The 16,182-nt window shown below is 44.7% G+C and overlaps 1 protein-coding gene across 2 annotated transcripts; it reads left to right on the forward strand.

Moving 5' to 3' along the window:
• Positions 1–286: 286 nt before the first annotated feature.
• LOC144249192 (intelectin-2-like) lies at positions 287–13,678 on the forward strand. 2 transcript variants are annotated; one of them, XM_077791424.1, is made up of 7 exons: positions 287–359; positions 1,673–1,780; positions 3,708–3,955; positions 4,704–4,862; positions 5,384–5,504; positions 8,162–8,265; positions 13,526–13,678. In XM_077791424.1, the coding sequence occupies exons 1-7, from the start codon at positions 302–304 to the stop codon at positions 13,676–13,678; spliced, it is 951 nt and encodes a 316-aa protein (XP_077647550.1). In that variant the 5' UTR covers positions 287–301. The 2 variants fall into 2 exon arrangements, with proteins under 2 accessions (XP_077647550.1, XP_077647549.1); XM_077791423.1 differs by having other exon boundaries at positions 302–359; positions 1,670–1,780.
• Positions 13,679–16,182: the final 2,504 nt, after the last annotated feature.

Consider the following 16,182-nt stretch of genomic DNA (forward strand, 5'->3'; position numbering starts at 1 on the left):
GTTGCTGTGACTGACCTCAAACTTGGGATCCTCCTGCCTCAGCCTCCGAGGTCACCGGCATTAGTGGTGGGGGAGGGTGAGGACACCAGTTCAGGTCTGGTGTCAGTCTAGGGAGGGAGGAGCCATGGCCCCTTGGGTGTTTACAGGGGTCAACAGGGTGGAGGCTATTTCAGGAGTTCCAGATGGTTGATCACTTTCCTCTGGAGATTTCCCGACTCAGCAAAGTCAGGGAGGAAGAATGGGAGGAAGACCAAGGTGGCCCAGTCAGTGATCCTGGAGTCTTGTTTCTCCTTACAGGACAATGACCAGACTCGGCTTCCTTTTGTTTCTCTCTGTGGCCACCGAATGGTGCAGCGCAGGTAAATCACTCCAAGGAGCATCAGTTCCCTCTGCTCCCCTCTGGGGCGCCTCACAGCACAGGGAGTAGAGCTGGGCTGGGTTTCAAAGCCCTGGGCCAGAAGAGGAGTCGTGGAGGCGCAGGGAACACACCCGTGGCTGCCAGCTTGAGATGTGGACTTGGGGCAGGTTTCTGGCTTCTCCTGGGTCTGGCTGCAAGGAGGTCAGGGCAGACAGAGACTGTCCTCTCCCAGCTGCTCTGGCTCCTGTGGCCTTGGCCTTGGATCTGCAGAGGGAGCTGGTAGCCTGAGGTGTCAGGAATCTTCCTCTAACTTCCATCCTCCGTTCCATTTCTCATGACAGACATGATGGTGGTGTGTTCCAGTGTTACTTGGTCTATTGTTGATTTCAGTTCATTCCATCGTCAAGTGAAAAGGCACATTTTCATACACTATTTCATTCGCCGACCACGAGTAAGAAGAGTTTATTGATGGCACTTTTTCCTTTGGTGGAACTGGGAATGGAGCTCAGGGGTGCTTCACCACTGAGCACATCTCAAGCCATTTTTGTGATTTTCATCTTGAGACAGGGCCTCATTAAGTGTCTGAGGCTGGCCTCAAACTTATGATTTTCCTGCCTCAGCCTCCTGAGTGGCTGGGATTAGGGGTGGGAGCCACCATGCTTGACTTCACTTCTGTGCGTTTAGAGCAATAAACAAGGCCCTTCCCCCCACTGGTCTCTGCTAATTCCTCAGCTTTAGTTTTCAACCCCATCACATCCTATGGTCCAGCCAAGGAGGCCACTGACCTGTGGTTTCAGCAGATGGGTCTCTGCTTGGTCCTCCCCTCACGCTATTTTGCATGCCTTCTGGAGTGTTCTCTCCCATTTCCCTCCTGTCTCATAGCCAGTTCCTATTCATTCTGTAAGAATCAACCTGCTCTGAGTGACTTCTGGTCCCTTCTCAGCAAGTTGTCTTTTCCTGTCCCCACAGGTGGGCCTCTCCTTACCCAGTTTCAGTTGGGTCCCTCTCGGGGTCCTTCCTCCCTCTAGGATGCAATCTCTTGAAGAAGTGTCCCAAATTGTCTTTGAGTGCCCAGTGTCTGGGGGGTGCACACAGCAGGGATTTAAGTAAAGTTGGTGGAGTAGAAGACTCCGACTCTTCAGCCTGTGCTAGCTTCTGGATCAGACAGTCTTAGCAGAGGGAGTCCCTGACTTCTTGGAATTTCAGAACAGTGACGAGCTGAGGCAGTGGGCTGGGTGGAAACTCATGTCCGGTAAGGACGGTCTCAGTGGTACCAGACTTGTTAATGAGAACTGTTCTCACGTTCTCTAGCAGTGGCCCGTTCTCCCGAGATGTTCTGGGAGGACGAAGAATGTGCCTCTTCCTTTTCTTCCCTGCCTAGAAGCTGCAAGGAAATCAAAAAAACTTGCCAGAAAGCAAGAGGTAAGTAGTGAACCAACCCAGCATTCTCTCTTTGAAGAAACTTCTTTAGTGCAACACAGCCTAGTCATGGAGATCAAGAGGAACAGAATCTGTTCTGGCTCCAATTTTCACCCTAAAGAGGTTTCCAGTGGGTCTTTCTTCCTTTCTGCACTGGGGATTGAGCCCAGAGGCACTCTTACTACTGAGCTAAAAATCCAGCTTTTTTAGTTTCTTCTATTTTGAGACAGGGTCTCACTAAGTTGCCCAAGCTAGCCCTGAACTTGTGATCCTCCTGCCTCAGCTTCCGGAATAGCTGGGATTATAGGTGTGCACTACTGTGACCAGACTCTGGTGGGAATTTGAGGTGTTTGTGTTCCATGCAGCACATGATCTTCTGAACACAGGGAACATGCAGTTTGCCAGTGATCTTAGGATGGTGGCAAGAACTGTGAGGACCTAAGATCCTCCTCTACTTGTGAACCATCGAGTTAGTCTGCTGCAGGTTCAGGGATGACGGCACAAAGCGTGAGATTCCAGAGGCAGAGACATAGAACTTCCTTAGTCCAGCAAAGCAGAAGCCAGAGTATCAATATCTTCTTGTGCCTGGCCAGGTGACATCTCTACATGTAATTAGTTTGTCAAGCAGGCTGACAAATGTGGCCAGTAAAGAAACAAGCTGGTGGCGGTGGCACATGCCTATAACCCCAGTGACATGGGAGACTGAGGGGGTAGAATCACAAGTTCAAGCCAAAAAAAGAAAGAAAAAAACAAAGGAATGAGCTCTTTGTCGAGTCAGGTAGTTTCTTACAGAAACAGCAAGATCAAGATTAGCAAAGGTGTCAGCTTTTCTGATGCCTTGTCCTGGGGGCCGAGGAGAAAGGGCTGGTTGACGATGTGACGTGGGTGGCAGGGTGCTCTGGTGCTGAGGAGCCGATCTGTGTTGCAGCTCAGCAGTCTCATAGGCTGCGACGGAACCCTAAGGGGCACAGGTAAGATGAAGCAGAAAGCCTCAGACCTCCTCAGAATCTGGGGGCAAAGAGAACTGTCCTGACGGCTGAGCAGCGACGACAGCTTCCATGGAAGTCGGGGGGCGGGGAGGAATGACCACGGAGGAGCCCCTCACCAGCTTCCCAAGTTGCCGTGGTTTGGGGGGATCACGGGCTCTCTGGTAAGATCTAGGTGAGCTGCCTCTGGGGCCAAGGGAGAAATGTGGCAGGTGCTCACCGGGACCAGCCCCTGCAGGTTGTGGAGAAGAGGCCCACTCTGAACTTGGGGAATCTGAGTCCCACATTAAAGCGCAGGAGGCATGTGCTCTGAGAAGTGCAGGGGCCTCGTTCTGATCTCTGCTGAGACGAGGCTCCATGAGGATTTCTGGCCTCTCCTGTCCAGAGGGAGGCTGTCTCTAAACGAAGGAACCATCTTTCTCTATGTGATTTATAAATTCTTTGAGAAGAATTAGTGTTAGGACAATGCAGAGTGGGAGGACAAAGGAGGAAGCCATCAGCTTTGCCTGGTGGGAGTCTTAGGGGAGAGGTCTCAGAGAAGTTCAAGGAGAGACTTGAAGGATAATATGTGTCTGGGGAGCTGGGGCATCAGATTGAGGTGGGAAGGCATGAGGCAGGGAAGGACTGTGAGGTCTGATGTACCCCAAAAGTCTGGTGACACACCGTTACACCCTCTGGTGTGGCTGACAAAGCAGGACTCCCCTGCCAGATGGTGTGTGTCACCTGTGTGACTAAGAGCACAGAACAATGGTGGTCAACACCTCTGCTTTAGAAAGGAAGAAACAGAAGATACCCATGGAGGATTCTTATTCTCCCCATGGAGATAAGTGAACAGTGTGAGAACCTTCAGAATACACTTTTAGCTCCCAGGGCATTCTGGTCTTAGGGCTCAGATGGACCAGGAGCTCGCAGACAGGGAGGCTCGGGGCCGGTTCTTTCCACAGATGGCTTGTATTTCCTCCGGGCCAAGGATGGTGCCGTCTACCAGACCTTCTGTGACATGACCTCTGCGGGTGGTGGCTGGACCCTGGTGGCCAGTGTGCACGAGAACAACATGGCTGGGAAGTGCTCGGTGGGCGATCGGTGGTCCAGCCAGCAGGGCAACAGAGCAGACTACCCAGAGGGGGACGGCAACTGGGCCAATTACAACACCTTCGGGTCTGCACAGGCGGCGACCAGTGACGACTACAAGGTGGGTGCCACTGGGAAAGGGTGAGGACCTGAGTGTGGCTGGGCCACAGCATGCAGGAGGTGGGTTGGGACGGGGGCTGCCGACATGGAGCTGGAGCAGAAGAGAAATAATTAATGTCTTGCATCCCAGTGTCAGGAGCCTCTCTGAACAGAAGCTGTGTGCACACCCTTAAGTCCTGAGTAAAGGGGTACTGAACAGTTATTGCACCCTGCAATACATTGGGCTTTACCTCCATTGGGATAAGGAAGGTGTGGCTTCAGGAGTTGGTGTCACCTGATGGAGCTGAATTACACTCTCCTCTTCCTTTCTAATCCTACCCCTTTGCCCTTTTTGGGATAGAATGTTCCATGGAATCTCCCCTTGTGTGTCCCCTATATAAGAATAAAGAATTCCAGTGGTTCTCTCTCTTTCCGTGAACCCCTAAGGTCACAGAGCCACCCCCTGATTTTGAAAAAGTACATCTCTGTGTTTGCATGCTTTCTTTGTCATTTTCTTAAGTTATTGGAATAGTCAGATTCTGTGAACCCAGCATGGGTCACCAGCTCAGATAGATGGCGATATCCAGCTTCCTCCCACAGGGCCATGAGGCAGCAGGTGGTGGTGGGGGCATGATCTGGGTGTGTGTGAGCACGGCTGGCCATCTGTCCACCTGGAGCCCTGGGCTGTCAGCTCAGCTGAGGGAGCCCATGTGTGTCTTTTGCCCCTGCGGGACCTGGGCTGGTCAGTCTCAGTGTTGGTTGCTTTCCAGAACCCTGGCTACTACGACATCCAGGCTGCGGACCTGGGCATCTGGCATGTGCCCAATAAGAGCCCCATGAAGAACTGGCGGAACAACTCTCTGCTGAGGTACCGCACCACATCTGGCTTCTTCAAGGAATTGGGACACAATCTGTTTGGCCTCTACCAGGTACACAGGGCTGCTGGCTGGGGAGCACTTAGTGTTTGGGGTCGGGAGACAAATCAGCTCTCTGGAGCCAAGTCCTGAGTGAGTGGCTGGGAATATCAAAGCCACTACTATTTGAGTGATATTTTAATGAGTTCACTGCAATATCATGCATATCCCAGGAACTGCAAGTGGGTGTGTGTGAGCACAGGTACATCTGTGTGTCTGCGTGATTTCTTTGTCATTTTCTTAAGTTATTGGAATAGTCGGATTTTGTGAACCCAGCATGGGTCACCAGCTCAGATAGATGGCGATATCCCAGCTTAGGGCAAGGGAAGAGGCCTAACGGAGAGAAGAGAGGGAAGAAAGAGGAAGAGACACAGAGGACTTGGGACTCTTGGGGAGATCCTGCTGTGGGGAGAAGGAGTCGTCATTATTAAGACTGGTTTCTGAGTAATGAAAGTTGACCCGAAGGGATCCATTTTCTGTCCAAAAAGGCGGCATATCTACTGTCCTTACAAAACTTTTCTTTTTGGTTCCTGTAGAAATACCCAGTGAAGTATGGATTAGGGAAGTGTTGGAATGACAATGGCCCAGCAATACCTGTGGTCTACGACTTTGGTGATGCTCAGAAGACCGCATCTTACTACTCACCTAATGGACAAAGTGAGTGTTTGCTCCCAAAGTCCAATCAGAAGTCCTTTCTTGAACTCTTGGTGAAAGAGGGAAAGAGGGTAATAACAATAATAAAGAACTGCTAGACAGGGTCAGAGGTACATACTTGTCATCCCAGCTACTTTGGAGGCTTGAGGCAGGAGGATTGCAAGTTTGAGGCCAGCCTCACTAACTTAGCAAGACCCTGTCTCAACATAAAATATAAAATGGGTTGGGGATGTGGCTCAGTGCCAGAGCACTCCTGCATTCATTCCCCAGTACCACCACCAAAAAAAGTAAAAGCTAGTATTCACTTATTGAGCTGTTAAAATATGTCAGACTCATTTCTAGGAATTTGACATGATTCTGTGTCATTACATACAAGAAAATTATGCAGTTAGGATTATAATTTTCTCCATTTTATAGGGAATAAACCCAGCCTTCCTAACTACCTCCCTATGCAGCCTCTTATAATAGTTAAGAAAAGGCAAAGGTTAATGTTTACAGGAAAGAACTAGCAAAGTGGCAAGGAAGATTTGTTTTTATTTATGTAATGTTTATTCTGGTCCTGGGAATTGAACCAGGGGCACTTAACCACTGAGCCACACCCCCAGCCCTTTTAAATATTTTATTTAGAGACAGGGTCTCACTGAGTGAGGGCCTTGCTAACTTTCTGAGGCTGACTTTGAACTCATGATCCTCCTTCCTCAGCTTTTAGAACCACTGGGATTACAGAGATGCAACACTGAATCCAGTGAAGATTTATTTTTATTTTGAAGGATAGATATTAATTTTCTTAAAAGTGAGGCACTAAGCAACTCACCGAGACCCTGTCCCTAAATAAAATACATAATTGGGCTGCGGATGTGGTTCAGAGTTCAAGTGCTCCTGAGTTCAATCCCTGATACCCCCTACTCCAAAAAAAAAAAAAAAAAAAAAGACTTTTTTTTTCAGTATAATAAAACCACAGAAATTAAGTCTTGGATCAGAAAATCAAAAACCATTGCCTTTAAAAAATTTTTTTTGTATGTTTGTTAATGGACCTTCATGTTATTTATTTATATATGTGGTGCTGAGATTTGAACCCAGTGCTTCACACATGCTAGGCAAGAGCTCTACCACTGAGCTACCACTCTCCTACTGTGGAGAGCAGTGAAAGAGTATGGGAGAGCAGTGACTGAGATTGGGGGTCTCTGATGACCTCATGACTGTGGCATGCCTGGTGCCTTGGAATGTTTCTGCGCCAGGGCACAGGATGCTTAGCCGCTGTGGGAATGCCCTGCATGAGGAGGCTCTGTGTACGAGTCTTATCAGCTTCCACAGTGATCTCAGGCACACAGCTCCTGGGAATAGAGGAACTCTCTTGCTGACTACACAATGTTTTCACCAGCTCTGTGACTCCTGAGCCTGTCCTCTTAACAGTACCTTTACACTTATGCAGCTTTTCCACAGCTGCAATGTGCAATGTTAGGAGCACTCCACAAAGCTCCTAACATTGCACGTTGCAGCTGTGGAAAAGCTGCATAAGTGTTTCTAGTCCTCTAACTTTCCTGAGTACAAAGAATAATTCATGCAGAGTCTTTAACCTGATATATAAATGCAGAGTCTTTAATCTGATATATAAATGGAGAGTCTTTAATCTGATATATAAATGGAGATTGCTGGAGTAACTCTTCAGACCTGCTTCTCCATCAAAAAACAGTGCTCCACCTGCCCCCAGCTTTATCTTCAAAATCATATGTGTGTGTGTGAGTCTTTATTTTTCTTATCTCCCTTCACCCCTCGCTGGAAACTTCTAGTTTGGCCACACTGGTTGCTGCACCCTACTGTTTGCTTTGACTTTAATGACAGTGGGAAGGCAGGTGATGCTGGGAAAACAGGCCCATGGTCACTGGCTGAGATGGGTGTCAACAGCAACAGGTGGCTGCATCTGACAGTTGCTTAACCTGCTCAACGTTACATAGCGATCTTTCTTTCTATTTTCTTTTTATTTAGTGGCATTTGGGATTGAGCCCAACGGTATTCTACTACTGAGCTATCTCTCCAGCTCTTTTTATTTATTTATTTAATTTTTGAGACAGGGTCTAAGTTGCTGAGGCTGGCTTAGAATTTATGATCCTCGGGCCTCAGCCTCCTGAGTCACTGGCATTATAGGCTGCACCACCCTGGTGGGCCTAGTGAGCTTTCTGTACCGTCTAATTTCTCCACAATCTTTAGGAAAACAAGTCTTCTGTGAGTTCCAGCCTCTTACTCCAGATGACAGAGGTTCCCTCAGGTCAAGGTCAGGGCTGGGATGCATCAACCACTGGCCAAAAGGGTGTGGGGCTTTGATGTTTGGCTTTAGCCTAAACTTTTGGCTTAGGGCATCTTCATCTGGTTAAAAAAGAAAATGCTTCTAGTTGTTATTGTTATTATTATTATTTGATACTGGGAATCGATCCCAGGAGCACTTTGTCACTGCACTACAGGTCCAGTCTTTTTTTAATTTTGAATTTTGAGATAAGATCTCACTAAGTTACTGATGGTCTCACTACATTGGTGTGCTGGTGTTGAACTTGGGATCCTCCTGCCTCAACTTCCTGAGCTGCTGGGATTGCAGGTGTGCGCCACTGTGTCCTGCTCTAGTCACTCTTTTAATACTTGGCTCTTGTTTGCATTTTCTTTTTCAGGAGAATTTGTTGCAGGATTTGTTCAGTTCAGGGTGTTTAATAATGAAAAAGCAGCCAACGCTCTGTGTGCTGGGATGAGAGTCACTGGCTGCAACACGGAGCACGTGAGTTTCTGGGAGACAGCAGCCTGCACGCATGTGTGGGGTGTCGGGGGGCATGCTGGCCTGTGTGGGATGTGCCATGTGTATCTAAATTGCTCTCTTCTCCATTTGGTCTCTTTACTCTCTTTTTCCATTTTTCTCGGTGTATTTATACCTACCAGTTGGCCTTGGTGCTACGTATTCCTACACGCACAAGACATAATTTGACCACTTTTCACTTAGTCTTTTTCTCTTCTCCTCTTTGCCTGGTCCTTCCTCTTTTCTTCTGGTCTTTCTTCTATTTTCATGAGATGCCCCACTTTCCCCTTTTTCTCTTTAGTTTCCACATATTGGTTACTCTTTTAATGGTGCCATATGAGCAAAATTTGAATCGGGTCCATTTTATCAATATTTTTAGTTTATAGTTAGTATGCTTTTGCTTGCTTTCTTCTTCCTTCCTCCCTTCCTTCCTTCCTTCCTCCCTCCGTCCCTCCCTTCTTTCCTTCCTTCCTTCCTTCCTTCTTTTCTTTCCTTTTCTTTTTATTTTACACAGGAGAGTGTATCCAGGAGTGCTCTATCAGTGAGCTACATCCCCTTTTCATTTTGAGACATGGTCTTGCTAAGTTGCTGAGGCTGGCCTTGAACCTGCCATCCTCATGTTGTAGCCTCCTGAGTCACTAGAATTATATGCATGTGCCACCGTGCCCACTCAACTTCTGCTTTCTTAAAGAAATATTTCCTTGTGTTGAGGTCATAAGGCTATTGCAAATATAACATTAATATTGGAAATGCTTTAATATTAACATCCAGAGTACTCATCTTTAAGTGAGAATATATATATATATATATATATATATATATATATATATATATATATATATGAGAATATGACTTCCCTTCCTCCTTGCTGAGTCTCAGGCACCAGGGCTCTAAGACCTCCTGTCCAGGCACAGGCATCCTGTGCTGTTTAGGACCAATAATAAGGGTTGAGGTTTCAGATGCACCATTGCTGTATGCTGAGCCTTTGGGGTAAAAAAATTCTGTTACCTGGAGTTATGGTAAGGATTACATTCAGGAACAACCCATAAAAGCCTTTTGAAGCTGAGAGTTTGTGCTATTGGGGCATGAGCAAGATATAGGTTTTTCCCAAACTGCTTTTAGGGTGGCCTCCTCATTGGAGGCTAAAGTTTGGCTAAGTAATAGCATAATATCTTTCTAGGTGAGGTCAAACATCTGGCATAAGTTCTAAAACATTTCAATATATGTATTTGGATCTTCTGAAAATCTCCCTGATTTCTTTCTTATCTGTATTAAGTTGGGGAGGGGGGTCTCCTTAATTTCTTTCCCTTAATAGGTGATTTCTTAAGGCCTTGTTTCATGAGCGTAATTGAGATTAGACCTAATAACAAATGAAAATGAAGCACTTTCCCTGATCATTTGTAATTTCATAGTATGTAGGCTAGTTGATCCATTTTAATGTTATATCTAGAATGCAAAATGGACAAATTAAGAGAACTTCAATCCCTTCTTGAGAGAAGGTCTTAAAATATCTTTATATCTTATAATAGTACCCTCTAAACAAGTCAGTATCTCTCAATTTTCCTTTGAAAATACAACCAAGTTTACTTTCCAGTGTAGAGAGTACCATGCAAATGTTACAATATATGTTATTGGTAATAGGTCCAGTCAGAGAACCCTGAACTATATAAGTGAATTTTTAATTTGTTATTTTTATATTTTGAATCATCATACAGCTTTCATTTGGAGAACTCTGGTTTTGATTAAATGTTCTCTTAAATCTTGCACTTTAAAGATTCACATTCTTAGGAAGTAGATGTAATTGATATATAGAAATTAGTAATAATTTTCATAATTATTGATTTTTAAAAAATTATTTGTTTTTAATTAGTTTTACATGACAGTAGAATGCATTTATGCACTTTGATATATCATACATAGAAGGGATATAATTTCTCATGTAGTCACATATATACATACAATAATAATGTCTGTTTCATTCTACTATCTTTCCTATCTGCACATTTCCTCCTCTCCTCTCCCATCACTTCCCTCTGCCTAATCTAAGGAAATGTTAGTGCCCCTGCCTTATTGTGAATTAGCATCCACATATTAGAGAAAACATTTGGCCTTTGATTTTGTGGGATTGGCTTATTTAGCTTAGCAAGATATTCTCCAACTCCAACCAATTACTGCCAAATCCCATAATTTTACTCTTATTTAAAGTTGAGTTATATTCCATTGAGTTTATGCACCACATTTTCTTTATCCATTGATATATTGAGGGACACCTAGATTGGCTCCATAGTTTAGCTATTGTGAATTGAGCTGCTATAAACATTGATGTGGCTGTGTCACTATAGTATACTATTTTTAAGTCCTTTGGGTGTAAACTGAGGAGTAGGATAGCTGGGTCAAATGGTGGTTCTGAGGAATCTCCATAGTGCTTTCCATAGTGGTTGCACCAATTTGCAGTCCCAACAGCAATGTATGAGTGCACCTTTTCACTGCATCCTCATCAATATTTATTGTTGCCTGTATTCTTGATGATTGCCATTCTGAAAGGAGTGAGATGAAATCTTAGAGTACTTTTGATTTGTATTTTTCTAATTGCTAGAGATGTTGAACACTTTTTCATATATCTGTTGATAAATTGTATCTCTTCTGTGAAGTGTCTGTTCAGTTCCTTAACCCATTTATTGATTGGGTTATTTGTTTTTTTGGTGTTAAGTGTTTTGAGCTTTTTATATATCCTAGAGATTAATGCTTTATCAGAGGTGTATGTGGTAAAGATTTTCTCCCAATCTGTATGCTCTCTCATCACGTTATTAATTATTCCCTTTGCTGAGAAGAAGCTTTTTAATTTGATACATCCCATTTGTTGATTATTAATTTTATTTCTTGCACTCTAAGAGACTTGTTAAGGAAGTCAGATCCTAGGCTAACGTGGTGAAGATTTGGGCCTATTTTTTCTTCTATTAGGCGTAGGGTCTCCATTCTAGTGCCTAAGTCTTTGTTCCACTTTGAGTTGATTTTTGTGCAGGATGAGAGATAGAGGTTTATTTTTGTTACATATGGATTTCCAGTTTTGCCAGCGCCATTTGTTGAATAGGCTACCTTTTCTCCAGTGAATGTTTGTGGCACCCTTGTCTAGTGTGAGATAACCGTATTTGTGTGGGTTTGTCTCTGTGTCTTCTATTCTGTACCATTGGTCTACAAATCTATTTTTGTGCTAATATCATGCCGTTTTTGTTACTATAGTTCTGTAGTATAGTTTAAGGTCTACTTCACTTTTCTTGCTAAGGATTGCTTTAACTATTTAGGGTCTCTTATTTTTCCAAATAAATTTCATGATTGCCTTTTCTATTTCTATGAAGAATGTCATTGGGATTTCAATAGGAATTGCATTAAATCTCTATAATGCTTTTGGTAGTGTGGCCATTTGGACAGTATTAATTCTGCCTATCCAGGAGCATGGGAGATCTTTCCATCTTCTGAGATTCAACCCTCAGCACAAAAAATAAGACAAACAACACAACAACAACAACAACAACAACAACAAACAATGAGGGCCTACAAGAACACCTAACTATGTTGGGGGTGTCTGGGAAATGATTGCATGAAAGGTAACTTCTGTGTTGTCTTGAGAGATGCATAGATAGAACTTCATGAATATGAGTGCAATTTAGGTTGAATGAATAATGTGTTCAGAGTCACCAGTGTTTCAGAGGGCATGTGGCACTGAGGGGGCAGCAAGCTGTTTTGCAGTTTTGGTGCATGAGATGTATGTGGGGTAGTGACAAGGACTGGATTAGGAAGGGACCTCATATCACACCAATGATTTTGAACTTTATTCTATAGATGACGGGAGCCAATAAAGTACTAAGGGAAGATCAACTTGATCATTTTTGTAACAATCATGCTGGTAGCAAAGTGGTGATAGATGCTAGTGGGATGAGATTAAGGACCAGGAGACCAATATTGAGGTGGTCACAATAGTTCAAGCCTGAAATAGGGGAGTGCCAACAGGAGGAACAGGAGGTACTGATGAATTCCAAAGATTTTAAACTTATGTCCAGTTGAACGCAAATGATAGAAAGACAACAAATCTAGAATGAACTCATCATTTTCATTTGAGTAAGAGAATATCATTTATTAAGTCAGGGTTTCTGGATGATGAACAGGTTTGGGGTCAATGAAGGATACACAGTCATATGCTGCTGCATAATAATATCTTGATCAATGACAGAATGCAAATATGACAGAGGTCCCAGGTGATTATATTACCTGTGACACCATGGTCATCTTAGTTTGTGTAAATACACTATCATGTCCACACAGTGTCAAAATTGCCCAAAGATGCATTTCTCAGGTAGTGTCCCCATTGTTAAATGACGTCTGGATGTACTTAACTGTGTTTTGGTTGGGGGGAGCTTGAAGTGCCTTCAGAGAGGTCCTGGTGATAGAGTTTGAGCCCAAGAAACAAATGGACTGGAGACAGAGCTTTGGGCCATCAGTGAATTGTTAGTTGTTGCAACACGCAACTAAATCAGTCAGGGTCACTCCAGGTGAATTGGGCTGGCTATTACATAACCACACAGACATAGAAAGTAGCCTTTTCTTGGGGTTCAGCGATGGCTTCTCAGCCCCAACTCCCACAAGGGAAGCAATAGAGGCAGACAAGAAAGAGACAGGGGAGCATGTTCTGAAGCCTTAATTATTGAGGAGGAGCCTTGAGAAAGTTCCACCAAATGAGGAAAGCGACTGGGTTTCAGGGGGGTATAGCTTAGTCTCATTGGGGGACACCCATCTCCAGAGCTTCATTCCCCTGCTGAGTGGAGGTGAGGTCCACCTGCTTTGTACACATCAGAAGCCAGTTCCACACCTCCATCGCTCAAGGCTAAGGGTATGTGCTCATCTCCTATGTGACAGCTCCCGGCAATTAAAACTGTAGCCAAAGAGGATCAGAATCCTATAAAGGAGAGGGAAATGTGTCCCCCTTCAAGGGAGCAGCACTTAGGGATTTCATGAAGGAAGAGTCCAGCCAGGGGATCCAAGAAGGAATGTGCAGAAAAGTTGAAGGAAAGTCAGGAGGAGATGGTGTGTCACTAAGGCTAAAGATTAAGAACTTTTCATGGGAGAAATAGATCAACACTGCCATTGGAGAATTGAGGAGGACCGCATTCTCCCCTGGATTTGGCTATGAAGGTCTTTGGACTCCCCGGCAGACCTCTTATCACCACCTCTTCCTCTCCTTGTTTCCTAGCACTGCATTGGTGGAGGAGGATACTTCCCAGAGAGTAATCCCAAGCAGTGTGGAGACTTCTCTGCTTTTGACGCAGATGGACATGGAACTCAGGTGCATTTCAGCAACAGCAGGGAGATAACAGAGGCAGCTGTGCTTCTCTTCTATCGTTGAGAACTTCAGACTATGGAACCCGGAGCTCTTCTCCCAGGGATGCGGTCCCAACGATGGAGAACAAATTGCCCAGGAACTAGAACGTTAGAGTAGAGGAATGAAGAATAAATCATGCTAATTCAGGGATTGGTGTTTGTGTTATTTGACTTTGCATCCCTGCGACCAAAATATCTGTCAAGAACAACTTAGAGGAGAAAAAGTTTATTTTGTCTCATGGTTTCACAGATCCAGTCCCTGGTGGATCAAGTCCATTGCTTTGGGCCCAAGGTGAGGTAGAACATCATGATGGAAGGGTGTGGTGGAGGGAAGTCACTCCACTTATGGCAGAAGGGGGGGGGGAGACACACGTGTGAGAGCGAATAGAGTAGGAAGGGGCCTCTGGGAAGAAGATCCTTCTGGGGTCACTAGACCCCAGTGACCCACCCCCTCCAGCCATGCCCCATCTGCCTACAGTTACTGCCCAGTCAGTTCACACAGATTAGGATGGACTGATTAGTTACAGTGCTCACAATCCAGTTACTTCACCTCTGAGTATTCCTGAATTAACACAGGATCTTTTTACGTAGGGAGTGAAGCACTGCAGGAGATTCCAAAAGACTGTCTATTGCTCTCAACTATTCAACTTCCACCACCTCCGTGCTTGGACTGTTAGGGCTTAGGAATCCTGACAGAGGAATATGCCATCCCCCAAAGCCCTTCAGGTAACCCTTTAAAATAGCCAGAGGAGTAAAGGGCAGGGAGGAGGCTTTTTGTCCTACTCCTTCTTACCGTATCCATATGGATGCTCAATTTGCATCCTCTACCTGAAACTCCTAAGGAAGAAAATAGTCTTTTTGTGTGGGGGATTGGTGTCTGACAGCCTTGGTGGTGGGTTTCTCCTTAGGGAAGGACGGGGCTGGCAGGCCTCTGAGGATGCCTCTTCTAGGGTAGTGGCTAACCCTCCTGGAATCCCATCTTCAGGGCCTTGTTCAAAAGGGGCCAAGTGACCCAATCATCCCCACTGGGTTATCAGTACAGGTGGGACGGGATGACATCAGTACTGGCCCTTGGTTAAATGTTGGGCATTTTATTGTGTTTTCCTCTAGAATACAACCATGTTTATAATCAGCCCTTCCTTATCTACACTACTCTAAGTGTCAATCATTCCTCTCTGGCTGGTTCAATAATTTGCAAGAGTGGCTCATAGAATCCAGGAAAATAGTTTCGTTATTCTTGGCAATTAATTTCAAAGTCCACGCCTCCTGATTTCAAAATGTGCTACAAAGCTACAGTGATCAAAACCATATGCTACTGGCATAAAGACAGGCACAGAGACTAATGGAATCGACCAGAGAGCTCAGAAATGAGCCCTCACATTATGGTCAAATGACTTGGAACCAGGTTGCCAGGACCACTCAATGGGAAGAGGACCTTTTTTGACCAATGGTGCTGGGAAAAGAGGATATCCACAGGCAAAAGAATGAAACTAGACCCTTGCCTAACAGCACACACAGAAATTAGCTCAAAATGATCCGTAATCTACATGTAAGACCTACAGCTATAAAACAGGTCAAAGTCTTCATAGTAGTGAGTTTGGCAATGATTTCTCAAACTTGTCACCAATGACACAGGCAACTAAAGAAGGAAAGGACTAATCAGCCTTCATGAGAATTAAACATTTTGTGCATCTGGCAGGGCGTGGTGCCACAAACCTGTAATCCCAGCAACTGGGGAGGCAGAGGCAGGAGGATCATAAGCTTGAGGCCAGCCTCAGAAACTTAGTGGGACCCTGTCTCAAAACAAAAAATAAAAAGGACTGATAACTCATTGGTAAAGTGTCCCTGGGTTCAATCCCTAGTACCCAAATATATGTGTGTGTTTTTGTAATTTAGAAGCACTATCAACAGAGCAGAACAACCACAGAGTGGAGGAAATATTTTCATATCATATATGAACTCCTAAAATTCAACAATGCAACCCCAAATAACGCAAGTCACAACTTGGTAAAAGACTCAAATAGACAATTCTCCAAAGAAGGAATACACATGGCCAAAAAGCACATGAAAAGTGCCAAGTGCCACTAAGCATTATGGAAATGCAAACCAAAGCTCTAGTGAGATACCACTTCATAACCCATGAGAACGGCTACAAAAATGAATCCAGAAAATAACAAGTGTTGGCCAGGATGCGGAGACCTTGGGATCCTTGTGCACTGTTGGAAATGAAATGGCTTAGACACTGTGGAAAAGATTTTGAAGGCCAAGTTCATAGCTGGAATGTACCAACCACTGGCCACAGGGGTGTGGGGCTCCATTCCTACATCTTGGATGTTTGGCCTAAACTTTTGGCTTAGGGCATTCTGGTCTGGTTAAAAAAGAAGAGGTTCTAGTTATCTTGTTGTTCTTGTTATTATTATTATTATTAGGTACTGGGAATTGAATCCTAGAGCACTTTACCACTGAGCTCCAGCTCCAGTCTTTTTAATTTCTAATTTTGAGGCAGGATTTCACTAAGTTACTGAGGGT

The sequence above is a fragment of the Urocitellus parryii genome, chromosome 11, assembly GCF_045843805.1.
Source record: "Urocitellus parryii isolate mUroPar1 chromosome 11, mUroPar1.hap1, whole genome shotgun sequence".
In the NCBI taxonomy this organism is placed as follows: domain Eukaryota; kingdom Metazoa; phylum Chordata; class Mammalia; order Rodentia; family Sciuridae; genus Urocitellus; species Urocitellus parryii.

Bases quoted from the DNA above. Each gene is read 5' to 3' on its own strand.
- LOC144249192 (XM_077791423.1), top strand. From the start codon at position 302: ATGACCAGACTCGGCTTCCTTTTGTTTCTCTCTGTGGCCACCGAATGG. The intron at 1,781-3,707 runs GTAAGTAGTGAA...TTCTTTCCACAG, and splicing joins AACTTGCCAGAAAGCAAGAG to ATGGCTTGTATTTCCTCCGG. The intron at 4,863-5,383 runs GTACACAGGGCT...TGGTTCCTGTAG, and splicing joins ATCTGTTTGGCCTCTACCAG to AAATACCCAGTGAAGTATGG.